The sequence below is a fragment of the Osmerus mordax genome, chromosome 3, assembly GCF_038355195.1.
Source record: "Osmerus mordax isolate fOsmMor3 chromosome 3, fOsmMor3.pri, whole genome shotgun sequence".
Lineage (NCBI taxonomy): Eukaryota > Metazoa > Chordata > Actinopteri > Osmeriformes > Osmeridae > Osmerus > Osmerus mordax.
Genome location: NC_090052.1, coordinates 822219 through 842066, shown reverse-complemented (window position 1 = coordinate 842066; position 19848 = coordinate 822219). Strand labels below are relative to the sequence as shown.

Sequence of the window (19848 nt, the reverse complement as noted above, 5' to 3'; positions counted from 1 at the left end):
GACCGTTCCTTGACTGGCCACTTCTGACCCTTGAACTTCTGCTGTAGGTTTACAGTGTCTGTTAAAGCAAGGGAATCGGGCTGTTAATCATAAGGTTGCACTGTGTCGTATCTCGTTTTTTTTGCCTCAATGCCCATTCAGCACTTTCCATAGAAACTAACAGGGTTCAATTTCTACACAGCTCTTTTGCTTGAGATACTTCATAACTTCTACCCTTCTTTTCTAAAACAATTGAACGAGCTGTTATCTAACCAACTGTCAAACTTTCTCTCTCAGAACAACCTGCTTGACCCCAAACAATCAGGCTTCAAGACTGGCCACTCCACAGAAACTGCCCTCCTGTCAGTCACCACGGCCCTCCAGTCTGCCAGAGCGGCTTCAAGGTCATCCGTCATCATTCGGTTGGACCTTTCTGCAGCGTTTGATACGGTTTAAACCATCAGATCCTGCTCGGCAGACTTTCTGAGATGGGCATCACTGGCACTGCACTTCAGTGGATCTCATCCTACCTGTCGGGAAGATCCTACCAGGTCTCCTGGGGAGGCAAAGTGTCAGGCCCCCTCCAGCTCTCCACTGGTGTCCCACAGGGCTCCGTCCTTGGACCCCTCCTCTTCTCTCCCTGTAAACCACCTCGCTTGGACCAATCATCAGCTCCCATGGCTTCTCGTACCACTGCTACGCTGATGACGCGCAGCTGTACCTGGTTGTTCCCCCCTGACTGATCCGGGGATCTCTGCTAGGATCGAGGCCTGCGTCACGACATCTCCGCCTGGATGATCCGGAAGATCAGGAGATACCTGTCTGAGCATTCCACCCAGCCCGGCAAGGCACGTCACCCTACTTGCCTCGGGGGAATGTCCCTGTACTTCCTGTAAGTCGCTCTGGATAAGAGCATCTGCTAAATGACTAAATGTAAAAATCTATAAAGGGTTTGAAAATGTAAACCTTCGGTTACATTTGAACTTGGTTCATCTTTTGACTTTGCCTTCCAAAGCCACGACTGAAAATCATTCCACAGACCCACAATTTATTTATCAACCGATTAATTTAATCACACACAATCACCACATTAAACACAACTACGGACCCGGTCTCTGTAGCGTCAGAGATGAACACATCCTCTCTGTAGCGTCAGAGATGAACACATCCTTGCACAGCTCTCTGTAGGCTGCCTTTGTTTAGCAGATGTAAAGCATGTAAAATGAGGAGCGATCCTGATTCCGAGTTCTAACATCGTACAGATGATGCGTCTAGGAGTGATGTTCCTTTAGAAGCACACAGAACACACACTGGTCACAGAACTCACACAGATGTCCTTTTATCTTCTGAGATTGTAGTTTTATCTAGAAATCAATATCATAAGTGTGTCTTAATATATTTGTTTATTCCACAAAATAAAAAAATATCTTTTTAAACTTATAGTACGCTCACAATTGCTAACAATTATAGTCTGGATAAAAGTTACCTTGAGGTTACAAATGTACTCACATGAAAAAAAAGCACTAACAAGGTCCACACACACACATATACACACACACACGCACACACAGGTATACACACACAACATTGGGAAACAAAGAGTAAGACCTTCAGCACTGTTTGGTCTGGTAACAACCTGCTGGTATTGGCATGGTTGGTTGCTGTGAGGCTCTGGAACAGCTCCCCCGGCTGGGTCTGGGTTGCCAGTAAACAGCTAAGCAGCACAACAGGCTTCAGTACGCTAACCCTAACTTCTCCTAGTACTCCTCCTCTTCCCCATCTCTCCTCCTCCTCCTCCTCCTCCTCCTCCTCCTCCCTCCTCCTCCTCCTCCTCCTCCTCCTCCTCCTCCTCCTCCTCCTCCTCCTCCTCCGCCTCTCCGCCTCCTCCTCCCTCCTCCTCCTCCTCCTCCTCCTCCTCCTCCTCCTCTCTCCTCCCTCCTCTCCCCATCTCTCCTCCTCTCCTCCCCCATCTCTCTCCTCCTCTTCCTCTTCCCCATCTCTCCTCTTCCCCATCTCTCCTCCTCCTCTTCCCCATCTCTCCTCCTCCTCCTCCTCCTCCTCCCCATCTCTCCTCCTCCTCTCTCTCCTCCTCCTCTTCCCCATCTCTCCTCCTCCTCATCCCCATCTCTCCTCCTCCTCCTCTTCCCCATCTCTCCTCCTCCTCCTCTTCCCATCTCTCCTCCTCCTCCTCTTCCCCATCTCTCCTCCTCCTCCTCTTCCCCATCTCTCCTCCTCCTCTTCCTCTTCCTCATCTCTCCTCCTCTTCCTCTTCCTCATCTCTCCTCCTCTTCCTCTTCCTCATCTCTCCTCCTCATCTCTCCTCCTCCTCATCTCTCCTCCTCCTCATCTCTCCTCCTCCTCATTTCTCCACTCCTCCCTCCTCATCTCTCCTCCTCCTCCTCCTCATCTCTCCTCCTCCTCCTCCTCATCTCTCCTCCTCATCTCTCCTCCTCATCTCTCATCTCTCCTCCTCCTCCTACTCGTCTTCCCCATCTCTCCTACTCTCCCCCATCTCTCCTCCTCCTCTTCCCCATCTCTCCTCCTCCTCTCCCCCATCTCTCCTCCTCCTCTTCCCCATCTCTCCTCCTCCTCTCCCCCATCTCTCCTCCTCCTCTCCCCCATCTCTCCTCCTCCTCCTCCTCCTCTTCCCCATCTCTCCTCCTCCTCCTCCTCTTCCCCATCTCTCCTCCTCCTCCTCCTCTTCCCCATCTCTCCTCCTCCTCCTCTTCCCCATCTCTCCTCCTCCTCCTCTTCCCCATCTCTCCTCCTCGTCTTCCCCATCCCCCTCCCCTTCCCCTTCAGTACTCCTGTCCCTGTGCCTGTCCCTCCCCCTCCCATCCTCCCCCGCCTCAGTACTCCTGTCCCTGGTACCCAGCGGAGGCGTCAAATGCCGGCTCCGTGTTGGCGGGGGCCTCCATGTCTCCAGCGTAGGCGGGAAACTCAGATGCGGCGCCGGGGGCAGCGTTGGGGTCGGCGTAGTCCTGGGAGAACAGGGCCGAGTCAGCACCCAGCTTGTACTTCTGGAACCCCAGGAAGGCCTGGGCAGCCTGTGAGGGTGGTTAGGGTGAGGGGAGGAGGGGAGACGTGAGGGGAGGAGAGAGGGTGGTTAGGGTGAGGAAAGAAGGGGCGGGGAGTTAGGGTGAGGGGAGGAGGGGAGTTAGGGTGAGGGGAGGAGGGTGGTTAGGGTGAGGGGAGGAGGGGAGGGTGGTTAGGGTGAGGGGAGGAGGGGAGGGTGGTTAGGGTGAGGGGAGTTAGGGTGAGGGGAGGGGTGAGGGTGGTTAGGGTGAGGGGAGAAGGGGAGGGGAGTGGTGAGGGGAGTTAGGGTGAGGGGAGAGGTGAGGGTGGTTAGGGTGAGGGGAGAAGGGGAGGGGAGTGGTGAGGGGAGTTAGGGTGAGGGGAGAGGTGAGGGTGGTTAGGGTGAGGGGAGGAGGGGAGTTAGGGTGAGGGGAGGAGGGGTGGGGAGAGGTGAGGGTGGTTAGGGTGAGGGGAGGAGGGGAGTTGGGGTGAGGCGGTGAGATGAGAGGAAGGAAAGAGGGGAGAATGAAAAAGGGGAGAGATGACCCAACAGGTAAAAGAAGGATGAACAGCTGCATTAGTACATTATATCAGTCATGGTGAGTTTCTGCACCTCACCTCGGACCAGTCTGAACTACTAGTGATTAGAAGAGGCTGTTAAAGACGCCTGCTTGTGAGAATAGACCACCAGTGTTCACTTCAACATTTGAGAACCTTAAGAGAGGTTATGGAAATTTTACATGGGATTTCTAAGTGTGATGGTTGTTCTGTTTGTGTCTGCGTGGTAGAGTTACTCGGTAGCTACACCGTATGCATGGATAAATGCGTTTATTTGCATATACACATGAGTTGACCGAGCTGGGTTTGTGAAATACATACTTCTCCTGAGAGATTAACTGTCAAACATTGATTTGCAGAATTAAGCGCCACACCCCTAAACCCTCCCACCTCACTAACCCCTCCCACATCCCAAAAGCCTTGGGTTTCTAGTTCTAGACAACCAACTCCTCACTCTTGACCAGCGTGACCATCTAGACAGGGACACGACACTGTACAAGAACAAAACACTTAATTAAGCTTGAAAAACAAAGATATTTTGCACACTAAAGGACATTTCGAGAACCTGAAAATGTATGAACGTAGCATTGCCCTTTTTTGAACAGTACAGAGAGAGCAGGTCCATGGAGTTCTCCAGTGAAAAGGCACTTCAGAAGCAGATGTGCTGGCTGAACCCACTCAACATGTAACAACACATTCAGATGGTTTACAGCCTGGGCTGGAGGAGGGAGGGAGGATGGATGGAGGGAGAAGGGATGAGGGATGGATGGAGGGAGGATGGCTGGAGGGAGGGGGCCTCCTGCTGGTCACACTATAGGAGGGGCAGATGGGGGTGTGAACAGTTTGTCGTACTCCTCCTCGTATGACACCCGCTTTAGTCTCTCCAGAGACAGCAGGCACAGAGTTCCCTGGGGACAGACAGACAGGTCAGCACCCAGACAGACCGACCAGGAACTAGACAGACCAGGAACTAGACAGACCAGGAACTAGACAGACCAGGAACTAGACAGACCAGGAACTAGACAGACCAGGAACTAGACAGACTGACTAGAACCAAGGGGGAGAGACAGGTTAGTTGTGGTGTTAAGGTTCATTAGACAAAGGACAAGACAGAGAAACAGAGACAGAGAGACAAGCAGGCAGAGAGAGAGAGACACAGGAGAAAGTTAGAGTTTAGGGTTCAACCAAGATGACCCTGTTGAAGTTCAAGGATTAAGGCAGTGAGTATTCAGGGTTAAGGCAGTGAGTATTCAGGGTTAAGGCAGTGAGTGAGGGAGGAGAGAGAGGAAGGTGGAAGGTGTAGCAGCAGGTGTAGCAGCAGGTGTGCAAGTGTAGTATACTGACCCAGGTGAAGATGGAGAAGAAGGAGAAGGTGATGGCAGCACGGGCTGCGTCTCCGCCCTCCTTGAGGGGGTTATCCTCTTCCTTGGCAACCTGCCACTGGTTCGCCAGGAAACAGAACCCCACAAACCAGACGAATGACCAGAAGGCTGAGAGAGAGAGAGAGGCAGAGAGGCAGAGGCAGAGAGAGAGAGAGAGGGGAGGGGGCAGGTGGGAGAAATAGAGAGATTGTGGGGAGAGAGGGGGGAGATGGGGAGGGAGAGAGGGGGAAAGAGAGATTGTGGGGAGAGAGGCAAGATAAACAAAAAAGAAAGAGTTAGAGAGAAACAACAAAGACAAATACATTTTATTTTAAAATACTGTATGGAGAATGGAAAGGGACTTGTAGAGATTGAGCCCTTCTCTGAAGTAGGGTCAGAGGTCGTACCTGACACCCCTATGTCGGCCAGCACGGCCTTCTTCCTGTCCTTGACGCTGCTGATCTGGGGGAAGTACACGTCCAGCGCCAGAAACGCCACGCAGCTGACGAAGGCTAGGGTTCCCATGGCGACGCCGTAGTTACAGGCATTCTGGTTGCGGTTGAAGATACAGAACTCCTCGATCTCGTCCGGCCGGTTCACGTAGCCCTCGTTAGCGATGCAGCCGAAGATGACGATGGAGAAGAGCTGAGGGGCGGCAGGGACACTATGTCAGCATTCTGACCTAGAACCTCCGTCATTCTAGAATCTCAGAAGAGATTCCGGATTCTGTTCTTGAGGATTCTGGGGACATTCTAGAACCGTGTTGTAGAGAGGGAAGAGACAGATGAGGCCACAGCCTCCAGTCCTCTCCCGTGTCTGGCTGGGGAGAGATAACCCTGCCTGTGTTGGAGGAGCTGATCAGCCCTGCCGGCTGGTGCTCTCACAGCCCTGCACAGCCCTGCCTGCTGGTGCTCTCACAGCCCTGCACAGCCCTGCCTGCTGGTGCTCCCCACAGCCCTGCACAGCCCTGCCTGCTGGTGCTCTCACAGCCCTGCCTGCTGGTGCTCCCCACAGCCCTGCACAGCCCTGCACAGCCCTGCCTGCTGGTGCTCTCACAGCCCTGCCTGCTGGTGCTCTCACAGCCCTGCACAGCCCTGCCTGCTGGTGCTCCCCACAGCCCTGCACAGCCCTGCCTGCTGGTGCTCTCACAGCCCTGCCTGCTGGTGCTCTCACAGTCCTGCCTGCTGGTGCTCTCACAGTCCTGCCTGCTGGTGCTCTCACAGTCCTGCCGGCTGGTGCTCTCACAGCCCTGCCGGCTGGTGCTCTCACAGCCCTGCCGGCTGGTGCTCTCACAGCCCTGCCGGCTGGTGCTCTCACAGCCCTGCCGGCTGGTGCTCTCACAGCCCTGCCTGCTGGTGCTCTCACAGCCCTGCCTGCTGGTGCTCTCACAGCCCTGCCTGCTGGTGCTCTCACAGCCCTGCCTGCTGGTGCTCCCACAGTCCTGCCTGCTGGTGCTCTCACAGCCCTGCCTGCTGGTGCTCTCACAGCCCTGCTTACAGGCTCAGCATCACCTCCTCTTAGGAAACACACTGAGACAGACAGACAGGCAGGCATGTAGACAGACAGACAGGCATGTAGTCAGACAGACAGGCATGTAGTCAGACAGACAGGCATGTAGTCAGACAGACAGGCATGTAGTCAGACAGACAGGAAGGCATGTAGACAGACAGGAAGGCATGTAGTCAGACAGACAGGCAGGCATGTAGTCAGACAGACAGGCAGGCATGTAGTCAGACAGGAAGGCATGTAGTCAGACAGACAGGCAGGCATGTAGACAGACAGGTAGGCATGTAGTCAGACAGACAGGCATGTAGACAGACAGACAGGCATGTAGACAGACAGGCATGTAGTCAGACAGACAGGCATGTAGACAGACAGACAGGCATGTAGACAGACAGACAGGCATGTAGACAGACAGACAGGAAGGCATGTAGTCAGACAGACAGGCAGGCATGTAGTCAGACAGGAAGGCATGTAGACAGACAGACAGGCAGGCATGTAGACAGCCAGGTAGGCATGTAGTCAGACAGACAGGCATGTAGACAGACAGAAAGGCATGTAGACAGACAGGCAGGCATGTAGACAGACAGGTAGGCATGTAGTCAGACAGAAAGGCATGTAGACAGACAGGAAGGCATGTAGACAGACAGACAGGCAGGCATGTAGACAGACAGGTAGGCATGTAGTCAGACAGACAGGCATGTAGACAGGCAGGCAGGCAGACAGACGTGCTGTGTGGTCTAGCTATGAAGCAGGCAGTGTGCAGGCCCCACGTGGTCCTGATCCTGTGATCAACAGCACTGGGGCTTTCATTCCCAACATTAAGCCACACCGGAATGTGTGTGTGTCTGTGTGTGTCTGTGTATGTATGTGTGTGTGAGAGAGACAGAGTGAATGACTGGGAGACTCGTGATCAAACGGGAAAACATTCTACACGCCTGCAGGCCAGCTACTAAATGAAGATATGAAAACTGTACAAGCTGGACATTTCCAGCTATTTGGACAATACAGTGTTATAATCCCTCTAGAAGACTAACCAGTGGCATGTTATGTTTAGCTTTGTAAGCATCGGTCTTCACTGGAGATCGACACCCCAGTACCACACACTATATTCGGGTTTCAAACCAGCTCCGCGATACAGAGAATCCTCGTACCGGAAAAGGCTTGTGACTCACAGGTAGACCGCCGTTATGAGCGGCTTGGGATTCAGGTGTGCGCAAGCGCGGTGTCATCGCAACACTCCAGTAGCGGCTAGCATCAGTCAGGGCTGTCCTAACGGCCTCTACTGCGCGCCAGTCCCCGCAACCTCCTCAGTCCATGCCCAATCTGAAAACCTAAGGGCTACGTGCTCACGGCAAAATCGCTAATTAGACTCAAAGTTCGGTTGTCAAGCTAAGCGATTAGTGGAAACAAAATAAAATAAGAAAAAACAAAACGCTTCCTAAGCAACACCAAAGGTCGCGCTGCAACTCGAGACGATTAGCATCTTACACGCAGAAAATCCCTCCATGCACGAGAGGTGGTTCTAAAATTAGAACGGTTGATTTAACTGCACCCCAATGTCCGCTCCAGAAACAAGCAGACGTCTGCGGTTCAGCTGTAAAACCGATAGCCTACAATAAATCCGCGCGCAACGAAAAGCAACTGCTTGTTAATAGACAGGAGTAGTTGGGCACCGGGGAGGTCAAATCAGAGCTTAATTGGTCGATACGGGTCGGATCTGAGGGCGTCTAGACTCGGTTCATGATCATCGCTTTTTAATAGACAGTAACGCAAACCAATCCCTAATGCAAATACCACAGGCTGAATATGACGCTTATTTGTCCGGTTTTGGTAAGATTCCGAATCGAGCGGACAAGTGTAAAGCACGTGAGCGTGGTATCAATTTATCACACCGTAAATCTGGGGTTGAGGTTGGTTAATCTTACCCAGCACACCAGCCGGAGAATAGTCGGTGGTTGTCGGAAGAACGTTAAGGGGTCGAAAGCACCACCGGCCTTGCCTGCACCGTACGCCTGCATCCCGTCCATCCTCGACCGCTATGTCCCCCGCCTCCGAATTTATAACGGAGCCGGCTGAGAAGGACACGATCTTAGGCGGTGAATTGACCTTGGTTAAATAGCGGAACACCACGGAACTGGTTGAGAGAGACTAGGCTATATTGATTTCCTCGCCGGCCTCTCCCTCCCGCGTCTCACTGAGGCTATGCTCCTCTATTAGCCTAATGCAGTCAATGTTTGTTTCCTCGCGTTTCTTCTGCTCACCGCTTCACATCTCAAGGATTGTAAGAAAAACCCGAGCGACACTCGTTCACGTTAACGAGCGCGCTCCTACACTGTCAAACCATGACGCGCACTCCCGTCGCTCAAAGCAAACTGTCAGATAATCTCAAAACTTGAGGATATCCTGGTCTTCTGAAGTTGGACAAAAAACGCTAATTTGTCGACAGAATAAAACAATTTCAAGAATAATAGATACATACTAAATGAAACAAAAAGAATGCATGTTCCGTTCACGTGCATAAGGAATCTCAAAGCAGGAATGTCGGGTCTCGGTTTATAAATCGGATCAGCTGCTTTACTCCATCTGGCGTCTCGAGGATGCAGCGTGTAACGGAGGATGTGGAAACGTGGAAATATTCTCCATACACTTGTATAAATATTGATAGCTAAACATAAGGGTTGTTTTTACAAACGTTTGATAGTAACATTCGTTAAACTATAACTCTATATATAAAACATTACAGATTTTGGCGAAATACTTTTATTGAAAGATTGCAACAACAAAGATTGTTTAACTGATTCTGGTGTAAAAACTGAAAAGAGTAGTTCTAAGTAGGCCTACATAGGCTAATTGTTTCCAATGGCCACTTTGATTTGATTGTTGTTTAACGAATCACTCCCTCCTCTCCTGTTAGGGGACTACATGCTACAGCTGATTGGTTCCCCAATGTATAACTCCCACCGATTGGTTATTCCTTTGCATTAGCCCATCTGATTGGGTGATTACGTGTTCCTTTGTTAAGCGCAAACAGTTCAGGTCAAATCTGTAAAGGATTCACAGGTATAAAAACTGCATCAACCTAACAACTAGTCTCCTCACAGCAAAACAATGGTCATGATTGGATCAACGCTGCCATCTTGTGGTAAATGAAGGCATAACTGGAGCCCCGTGCAGGGATCAGGGAGAGGGGTGTAAGGATCCAACACACATAAACTCTTCAGCTACTTTGCTAGATGGATGCAGAAAATAATCTCTTTCTAAAGCAGGTTACATTTCATCCCACGAGTCATGTGATTTGAGTGTTTCCTGTTCCTGTATCGTTCTCTCCCCCAAAACATCTTAAACCTTGAAAATGAAGAACTATCAGTGTGTCAAGTGAAACCCGGCATTAGAGATACTTGTCACATCTACATACTAAGTTGCAAGTCTAATGGCGTGTTTCCCTGGTTAGTAATGCAAGCTATGCATGGCAGGTCCATGGTGTGGGTTGGCAGAGGCTCAGGAGGAGAGAGTTCGCCTGGGTTTCATCCAGAGCTGCAGGTGAGTGTGGTCAGGTCAGGGTTATAGATTCATCTTTCTGTGGTCAGGTCAGGGTTATAGATTCATCTTTCTGTGGTCAGGTCAGGGTTATAGATTCATCTTTCTGTGGTCAAGTGTTAAATCTAGGATGGTATTGTCATATTAGGGCTACAGCTAGGTCATTCTGTGGTCATGTTAGGGTTAAAGATAAGTTTTACAGTGGTCATATTAGGGTTGTAGCTGGGTGTTACAGTGGTCAAGTTAGGGTCGTAGCTGGGTGTTACAGTGGTCAAGTTAGAGTTGTATCTTAGGTCCTTCTGGGGTCAGGCTAGAGGCGGTCTGGGGTCCTATTTGAACACCATTAACGGTCTTTCCTCTCGCTTCTGCCACGGGCTCTTCCTGTCTCCCTCCTCCTCACGGCCCTCCTCTGGGCTGGTAGAGGGGAGGCTGTCCCTAAGGCTGGCGTCCCTGCTGCGGCCGGGCCGAGGGAAGGTCCCTGAGCGGCCCTGGGGGTCAGGGGTCACAGAGCCTTCATGCAGGGCTTGTCTGCTGGACGCCTCATCCGAGGAGATCTGCGGCGGCTGGCTGTGGATCCTTCCGGCGTCGCCCTTCTTCCTCTCTCCTCTGGCCCCTGGTCCAGCCCTCGCCCCGGCCCCTGGTCCAGCCCTCGCCCCGGCCCCTGGTCCAGCCCTCGCCCCAATCCCGGCCCCCAACTCAATGAAGGAGTGGCGCACCAGCGAGTTGGACTGCCCGTCCAGAGAGACGAACCAGGCCTGTGGGTGGGGCTTGATGCCCAGCTCCAGCAGCTGGCTCTCCGTGAGGCCCTGCAGCTCCTCGCTCACCTGGGCCATGGCCGAGTCGTTGAACAGCACCGGGATCCGGACCGGCGCCGCGCCCTCCGCCCTCTGGGCCTGGCTCTGCTCCGCCCTCTGGGCCTGGCTCTGCTCCCCCTGGCTGGGCCTGGCCCTGGGCAGGGTTAGGCTTCCCTGGTTCCCCTGGTTCCCCAGACCCTGCTCCCCCGCCCCCAGGCCAGCCAGGCCGGGCAGCTCTGAGCTCAGGTTCATGTAGTGGGCCGGGATGACCAGCGTGGGCACCAGGCTGCTGTACATGCTCTCCCTCATCTGCTCCAGGGAGTGGCAGAACACCAGCTGCCCAGGCTGGGTGGAGGCCAGGGCGGGGGCAGAGTAGTCCGGGGGCCTGCTGGGGTCGGGCCCTGCCTGGGAGGGGTGGGCGTTGGGGGGTGGGGGGCCGGGGACAGGGGGGTAGAGTCCCTGGCTGTCCTTGGCGGGGTGGGGGTTGTCGCGGTAACGGTGCGAGGGCGGGTCGAGGTGGGCGGTGCTGATGAGGGGGAGGTGGGAGGTGGAGGTGCACTGGTCCCGCTGGCAGCTGCTCGCTCGCTTGCGGCGCGGTCGCCGTGGTTTCAGGCACCTCCTCCTGAACGAGGAACACACCCAGACAAGAGAGGTCAAGCTTAGGGTTGGGGTCAGGGGTCACTCATCCATAAAGGTTAGGGGTTGGTATGAAAGGGTTGGGGTCAGGTGTGGGATAAGGGCCTGTCGGAGAGGGTTGGGGCGGGGAGGAGAAGGTTGGGGTCCAGAGGAACCAGGGGTCAGAGGTCATGGTCAGGGGGGCTCACCTGCAGTAGTAGAGCAGTAGGCAGAGCAGCACCAGCACCAGCAGGGCCATGGAGCCCAGGATGGAGAGCAGGAAGATGGTGTTGTAGGAGCTGAGGTCTCCCAGTCCTCCAGCCGTCACCGCTGACACACACAAACACACATGATATAGCTGCCTGTGTTGTTATCATGTTGTGTTGTTATGGTGTTGTGATGTTACCTGTGCTGGAGGGGAAGCCAGCCAGCCAGTATCCCAGCTGAGGAGCTACAAAGCTCCAGATCAGCTGATTCCCCTCCTTCCTGATGGAGCCACTCCCACTGCGTATCCACAGGCCTGCTGGCAGAGGAGACAGGACCAGCCTGCTGTTACTGCTGGTCTCACTGCTGGTCTCACTGCTGATCTCACTGCTGTTACTGCTGGTCTCACTGCTGGTCTCACTGCTGATCTCACTGCTGGTCTCACTGCTGGTCTCACTACTGGTCTCACTGCTGTTACTGCTGGTCTCATTACTGTTACTGCTGGTCTCATTACTGTTACTGCTGGTCTCACTGCTGGTCTCACTGCCGGTACTGAAAGACTGCTGGTCTGACTTGGTTGCTGTAATGTGGGATGTTGCCCAGTAGGGGGCATCACTGAGGCAGGTCTGTGTGAAGCTCTGAAGGGCTCGTAGAAACATTTATATAAGATACAAAATATATATATATACATATTTGAACTCAACACCGGACAAAAAGGGTCTAGATTATTGGTGGACAACTTTAATGTTCCTGTTCAGCTATAAATTGTTTTTTCTTCAAGCTGGGGACCAACTACCCTCCTTGACTAGCTGAGTGCAAGGTCTCAGACATAGACAAAACACTTCCTTTCACTCAACACATAAAGGAGAGGGGGAGGATGGAGGGGAGGGTGTCAGAGGAGGTGGGAGAGAGAGAGGGGAGAAGGAGATGGGGAAGGAGAGAGAGAGAGAGGGGGGGGGGAGAAGGAGATGGTAAGGAGGGAGAGGGGGAGAGTGAGAGCAAAGCAGGACAGAGAGAGAAAAGAATGTTGCATAACAGTTATTTTTGCCAAGTGGTGGTCAGTGTCCTGACCTGTAGTGTCGTGCAGCGTCCACAGAGGGGCGCTGGTGGCAGAGCTGAGGGCTGAGTCGGAGGGCAGGGGCACCGACACGTGGACCGGCTGCCTCACCTGCAGCCTGGAACCGTTCCTCAGGGATAGGCTGATACTGACCGCCGCTAACGCTGTCAGCTCCACCCAGCTGCTGTTAGAGCCTGGATGAGGTGGGGAGGGGAAGGGTTAGGGTCTAATCCCTCTACCTCACCCACTGCCCCCCCCCCCCCCCCACACACACACACCTACCAACCTCCCTGCCACCATCCTCCCCCTCACCCACTCCCCTCCTTCCCCCCCTCCCCGTCCCCTCCTACCCCCTCACCGGTGTGGTTGAGCTGCAGCCCCAGGGGGTAGGGGAACGCCCCCAGCTGGCCCTGGGTCTGGGGGGCGGTCAGGCAGGCGCTCAGTTCAGTCCTGGAGGAGTTAAGGTTGGGGGGCAGGGCCCTCCACTGGAGCTGCACCCATGCCTGCCTCCGCCCTCCTGGGAGGAGGGCGGAGCGGAGCAAGAGGACAGAGAGGGGAGGGGGAGGAGAAGAGGTGGGGATGAGAAGAGTTGGTTAGTCTGAGGTAACTCAAAAAGGTTAAGACAGCTATAAAGGTGTGAATATTTCCAGTCTTCCAGGAAACAGTGTGAGATGCTGGGTCACTGTAGGGTTACAGGTTAGAGCAGTAGGCCCCCTCCCTCCCTCCTCCCGCTCTGGTTGCCAGGGAGATGAGAGCTCTCAGAGGAGGAGTCTGATCTGCTCTGACAGTCTGGCCTGGATGGAATGGTTCGTTCGTTCGTTCGCGCTCTCTCTCTCTCTCTCTCTCTCTCTCGCGCGCGCTCTCGCTCTCTCCCGCTCTCCCTCCCACTCTCCTTCTGTCTGTTCATCTTTATCCCTTGTCCATCTACACATCTCTCTCTCTCTCCCTCCCGCTCTCTCTCCCTCATCATTCCTCCCACTCTCCTCCTGTCCCTATATCTCTATCTATCCATCTCAGTCTCTCTCTCTCTCCCTTTGCTTTCTCTCTCTCTCCATGTCGATCCATCCCTACTCCTCTCTCTCTCCACTCATGCATGGAAAATGTCTCCATCTCCACCCACACCTTCTCATTTCTGTATTTATTTATAGTCCCTCCATCTCTCTCTATTCTCGTACTACATGCTTCATCTTTGCCTCATCTTCCTTCACCATCTCTACTCCCTCCATCCTCCCAGAGCTCATCTTCCTTCACCATCTCTCCTCCCTCCATCCTCACTTTCACCCCTTCTGACTCCATATCTTAACTGTTGACTGTGTAATAACTGTGTAATATCATCATCATTATATGACATGAAATAACTGTTACATCAGATTCTATAACTGTATAAATGACTGTGGAACAACAGGTACATCAGACTCTGACTGTGTAATAACTATATTAGTGTAATAACTATAATAAGTGTGTAATAAGTGTACTGTGAACAGTGTAATCAGTGTATAATAACAGTGTAATAACAGTGTAATCAGTGTATAATAACAGTGTAATCAGTGTATAATAACAGTGTAATCAGTGTATAATAACAGTGTAATAACAGTGTAATCAGTGTGTAATAACAGTGTAATCAGTGTATAATAACAGTGTAATCAGTGTATAATAACAGTGTAATCAGTGTATAATAACAGTGTAATCAGTGTGTAATAACAGTGTAATCAGTGTATAATAACAGTGTAATCAGTGTATAATAACAGTGTAATCAGTGTATAATAACAGTGTAATAACAGTGTAATCAGTGTGTAATAACAGTGTAATCAGTGTATAATAACAGTGTAATCAGTGTATAATAACAGTGTAATCAGTGTATAATAACAGTGTAATCAGTGTATAATAACAGTGTAATAACAGTGTAATCAGTGTGTAATAACAGTGTAATCAGTGTATAATAACAGTGTAATAAGTGTAATCAGTGTATAATAACAGTGTAATCAGTGTATAATAACAGTGTAATAACAGTGTAATCAGTGTATAATAACAGTGTAATCAGTGTATAATAACAGTGTAATCAGTGTATAATAACAGTGTATAATAAGTGTAATCAGTGTATAATAACAGTGTATAATAAGTGTAATCAGTGTATAATAACAGTGTAATCAGTGTATAATAACAGTGTAATAACAGTGTAATCAGTGTATAATAACAGTGTAATCAGTGTATAATAACAGTGTAATCAGTGTATAATAACAGTGTAATAACAGTGTAATCAGTGTGTAATAACAGTGTAATCAGTGTATAATAACAGTGTAATCAGTGTATAATAACAGTGTAATAACAGTGTAATCAGTGTGTAATAACAGTGTAATCAGTGTATAATAACAGTGTAATCAGTGTATAATAACAGTGTAATCAGTGTATAATAACAGTGTAATCAGTGTATAATAACAGTGTAATAACAGTGTAATCAGTGTGTAATAACAGTGTAATCAGTGTGTAATAACAGTGTAATCAGTGTATAATAACAGTGTAATAAGTGTAATCAGTGTATAATAACAGTGTAATCAGTGTATAATAACAGTGTAATAACAGTGTAATCAGTGTATAATAACAGTGTAATCAGTGTATAATAACAGTGTAATCAGTGTATAATAACAGTGTAATCAGTGTATAATAACAGTGTATAATAAGTGTATAATAAGTGTAATCAGTGTATAATAACAGTGTAATCAGTGTATAATAACAGTGTAATAACAGTGTAATCAGTGTATAATAACAGTGTAATCAGTGTATAATAACAGTGTAATCAGTGTATAATAACAGTGTATAATAAGTGTAATCAGTGTATAATAACAGTGTATAATAAGTGTAATCAGTGTATAATAACAGTGTAATAACAGTGTAATCAGTGTATAATAACAGTGTAATCAGTGTATAATAACAGTGTAATCAGTGTATAATAACAGTGTAATAACAGTGTATAATAACAGTGTATAATAACAGTGTAATCAGTGTATAATAACAGTGTAATAACAGTGTAATCAGTGTATAATAACAGTGTAATAACAGTGTAATCAGTGTATAATAACAGTGTAATAACAGCAGTGTGTTTGCCGGCCCACCTGGAGCTCCCAGCAGCACTTGCAGCATGTCCTCGTAGACCATGAGGGTGGCAGTTCTCTCTGGAAGCATGTAGAGGCTGACTGATGCATACACTAGGAAGGAGGAGAGGTGGGTGGAGGAGAGGGGGGAGAGGTGGGTGGAGGAGAGGGGGAGAGAGACGGGAGAGAGGGGGGAAAGAGGGGTGTGGGTGTAGAGAGAGGAAGGGGAAAGGGAAAAGGAGAGGGCGAGTGATAAAGAGAAATAGAGCGATCAGAGTTGTGGTTGCAGTACGTAGCATGTAGAGTGATGCTGCTGTGATGATGTACCTGCCAGGGAACATCACAACGTGCTCATGTGCTCACATGGTGCCACGCTGAACCAGTCAGAGCAGAGAGCCACGGTAGGACATATACCGTGTAGACTGCAGCGCAGCACATGGGTTGTCGTGACAACGGAGTGATGAGACAAGCACTGTGTGTGGGTGGTGGCAAAGACGCCTTGATGAGAGGAGAAGGAAGGGAGGGGTAACTGGAGGGGAGGATAGTGAACACTATGGAGAGATAACTGGAGGAGAGGATAGTGAACACTATGGAGAGATAACTGGAGGAGAGGATAGTGAACACTATGGAGAGATAACTGGAGGAGAGGATAGTGAACACTTCAGAGATAACTGGAGGAGAGGATAGTGAACACCATGGTGGGAGAGATAACTGGAGGAGAGGATAGTGAACACTATGGAGAGATAACTGGAGGAGAGGATAGTGAACACTATGGAGAGATAACTGGAGGAGAGGATAGTGAACACTTCAGAGATAACTGGAGGAGAGGATAGTGAACACCATGGTGGGAGAGATAACTGGAGGAGAGGATAGTGAACACTGGAGAGATAACTGGAGGAGAGGATAGTGAACACTGGAGAGATAACTGGAGGAGAGGATAGTGAACACCATGGTGGGAGAGATAACTGGAGGAGAGGATAGTGAACACTGGAGAGATAACTGGAGGAGAGGATAGTGAACACTGGAGAGATAACTGGAGGAGAGGATAGTGAACACTGGAGAGATAACTGGAGGAGAGGATAGTGAACACCATGGTGGGAGAGATTTACATTTACATTTATGCATTTAGCAGACGCTTTTATCCAGAGCGACTTACAGTAAGTACAGGGACATTCCCCCGAGGCAAGTAGGGTGAAGTGTCTTGCCCAAGGACACAACGTCATTTGACACAGCTGGGAATCGAACTGGCAACCTTCAGATTACTAGCCCGATTCCCTAACCGCTCAGCCACCTGACTCCCAGACAGATAACTGGAGGAGAGGATAGTGAACACCATGGTGGGAGAGATAACTGGAGGAGAGGATAGTGAACACTTGAGAGATAACTGGAGGAGAGGATAGTGAACACTTGAGAGATAACTGGAGGAGAGGATAGTGAACACCATGGTGGGAGAGATAACAATTCTCTCCTAACCCAGGAGATCAAAAGTCAAACTTACAGGGGATGCGGCTGGCGTGCCAGGGGGCGGAGTTGGTGACAAAACCCTGTTTGGTCGCCATGACGATAACCCAGGTCCCTGGACGGTAGGGGAAGGTAACTGTGACGACACCATCGTTGCCGGCAGTTCCGGAGGCGAGGGAGGAGACGTTCCCAGAGACAAGGGCTGCAGCCCCGGACAGCGGAGAGAGGTCGCTGTTGTCAAACACCTGCACTCGGAGCGTCACTGCGGGGAACACGGAGGAGTCAGGGGAACGGCTAGCGGTTAGCCTGCCTGCACATCCACTGTATCCAAGAGGTGGCAGCAACACCCCAGTAAAAAAGATTAGCCACACCCCCAATGTCCCCATGCAACATGTAGGCCTATATTTCCTTTTGTATTTTAGTACTTTTTATTCAAGTATATTTTTATTATTGGCATTATTTAAACACTGTTATAATAATTGATGGCATCGGGTCACACTGTCCCCCCACGCCCCCCTACAACTACTTCCTGCCACCCCAGGTGAAAATGTCTAGATCCGCACATCCTAACACTGAAAGCCGTAAAACTTCACCTATGTGCAGTAGGCTCCCAATATGCATGATAGCTGACAGACGTATCCTGAGTTCGTCTGGTGCGAACTTTGTCGAGGTCTCCCTGGGCCTCGAGGGTAGCTGAACTCCCCAAATCTTTTTTGAAATCGGTTTCACTTTAACATAGGGTGACCAGACGTCCTCTTTTACCCGGACATGTCCTCTTTTCGAGACCCAAAAAATGCGTCCAGCAGGGATTCCCAAATTGTCCGGGATTTTGCCTCGTCGGATAGTTGTGTTTCTCTGGGTCTTTCACAAACTATTACGCCCTTACAAGTTTTGGAAAGGGTATCTCCCTTACGTTGCACCTTCTTGAGCGAGCTCTGACTGTAGAGAGAACTGTCATTTTGATCAGATAGTGCGGCATGCAATACACGACCAGCACCCCCCCCTCCTCTTTTTCTCAAACTCAAATCTGGTCACCCTACTTTCACATCTTAAACGGTTCTCTCACACGCCCCACGGTAGGCCTAATGAAAACACGGACACCCAGCTGTTCTCGCGCTATAATGGACAACTTCGCCGTCATACTTCCCTCTGTATTTACTTCTTTTGTTGAGTTGAGGACATCCTGGACTTTCTAATGAAGTCACAAATGTCAAGGACCTTATAGTCATCTACTAAACTGAGTTATAGATGCATGAGATTAATAAAATGTTATAATATGCCTATGCGTTTTCCTTATAGCCTAATGTTATTTTACCCACGGATACGTTTGTTACGTAAAATGAACATTAAAAAACCGTGTTTCAGTAAAATAATATTAATGTAAGATGCTGTAGAAAAGTTAGTCAAAAGCCCACAGTTTTCACTATACAAAGTTGAACAGTTTATCCTGTTGATTTGATCAACATTCCATACCAAGAGTTTATGGTACCATAATAACACCTAAATGTCTAAAACGAATTTTATTCAGATATTGTAGCCAATCAATGTTTCTTAAATACCGGGATACTTCACATTTACTATAGGGCCTACAATGTGGACAGCAGTACCATCTAGGCTATTGTAATGTGTTACTAATTTCCAGTCGTTCAACAGCATATAGGCTAACGACGCATCCATGATTAAAGCTATCCTAACTCAAATATATCCACCAAGGACGACAGAAGCATCGCGTGTTTGCTATAACAGCAAGGCTAGCATTTGTCGGTCGACCGGGGTGTCGGTCCGGCCGCTCTGCAGACACCGTGCAGGAATATCTGCACTGTGGGGATCGGCTGACGACACGGGACACAACTTTCAGCTGCGCCGGCATCTCGTCATCGGTGTGACAGCGCAGTCCGCATATCAAGACAGGATTAATATAACGGATTCTGATGTAGCTTTCACAAACACACACATACAAACAAACACAACCTGCAACCACTACACTCTGAAGTCCTATACGATGAAGGTTCAGCCTTCTCACTAGCTCTTTTGTCTCTCGACTGTTTGAGCTAGCCCCCGAGTGCCATGAATGTAAAGTAGCCCCGACAAACTAGTATCCGTTCGAAAGCATAAACGCGTCGATTACATAACAGACTCGTATGAAATTTCTTCCCATGTCAAAGTTAGACGGACGACACGATAGCGCCCAGTCATAACACTAACGTTATGCGTTTTAAATGTTACCTTCACTCCTTCACCGTTTCCTTCCTCCTGTATGACACTTTCCCTCCCAAGAACTCACCAAGAGACTCGCTGTCCGGAATAGAATTAGAGAATCCTTCCCAAAGACAGGATAGGAGAGAGAGGAGCAGAGGGCTGTAGATCCGTGGCGCACGCATTCTTACAGCTACATCCCCGACGCTAGTGAGGACATTTTTTCATGTTAGTTACCAGGCTAGAACTGATTTCTCTTCCCGGGTCTCACGGCTTGGCTTCAGATGCCAACTCCCTTCCCCTGCCCGCGCTCTTCCAAACTCCCAGATCCATTGTCTTCGGTTGCAGGGAAGATCGCGATGTGTCCTTCCGTGATCGCCCCCTACCGGAAGTGAAGTGAACCGACTCTTGTATTATTACATTTACATTTAGTCATTTAGCAGACGCTCTTATCCAGAGCGACTTACAGTAAGTACAGG

The 19848-nt window shown here is 50.0% G+C and overlaps 2 protein-coding genes across 4 annotated transcripts; both read right to left on the bottom strand.

Moving 5' to 3' along the window:
• Positions 1 to 2828: 2828 nt before the first annotated feature.
• Positions 2829 to 8652, bottom strand: syngr1a (synaptogyrin 1a). Of its 2 annotated transcripts, none has more exons than XM_067232110.1 (4): positions 8342 to 8652; positions 5321 to 5558; positions 4897 to 5042; positions 2829 to 3026 (listed from the first exon to the last, which is right to left on the bottom strand). In XM_067232110.1, the coding sequence occupies exons 1-4, from the start codon at positions 8441 to 8443 to the stop codon at positions 2829 to 2831; spliced, it is 684 nt and encodes a 227-aa protein (XP_067088211.1). In that variant the 5' UTR covers positions 8444 to 8652. The 2 variants fall into 2 exon arrangements, with proteins under 2 accessions (XP_067088211.1, XP_067088220.1); XM_067232119.1 differs by lacking the exon at positions 2829 to 3026 and adding an exon at positions 3958 to 4460.
• A 516-nt stretch (positions 8653 to 9168) lies between these two features.
• On the bottom strand, positions 9169 to 19656 carry LOC136938905 (protein FAM171A2-like). Of its 2 annotated transcripts, XR_010875623.1 has the most exons (9): positions 19458 to 19656; positions 17211 to 17435; positions 15734 to 15826; positions 12982 to 13140; positions 12638 to 12817; positions 11769 to 11882; positions 11572 to 11692; positions 10163 to 11369; positions 9169 to 10129 (listed from the first exon to the last, which is right to left on the bottom strand). XR_010875623.1 is itself a non-coding variant. In XM_067231824.1 (8 exons), the coding sequence occupies exons 1-8, from the start codon at positions 19552 to 19554 to the stop codon at positions 10283 to 10285; spliced, it is 2076 nt and encodes a 691-aa protein (XP_067087925.1). In that variant the 5' UTR covers positions 19555 to 19656; the 3' UTR covers positions 9169 to 10282. The 2 variants fall into 2 exon arrangements, 1 of the variants encoding a protein (XP_067087925.1); XM_067231824.1 differs by having other exon boundaries at positions 9169 to 11369.
• Between the last annotated feature and the right edge of the window lie 192 nt (positions 19657 to 19848).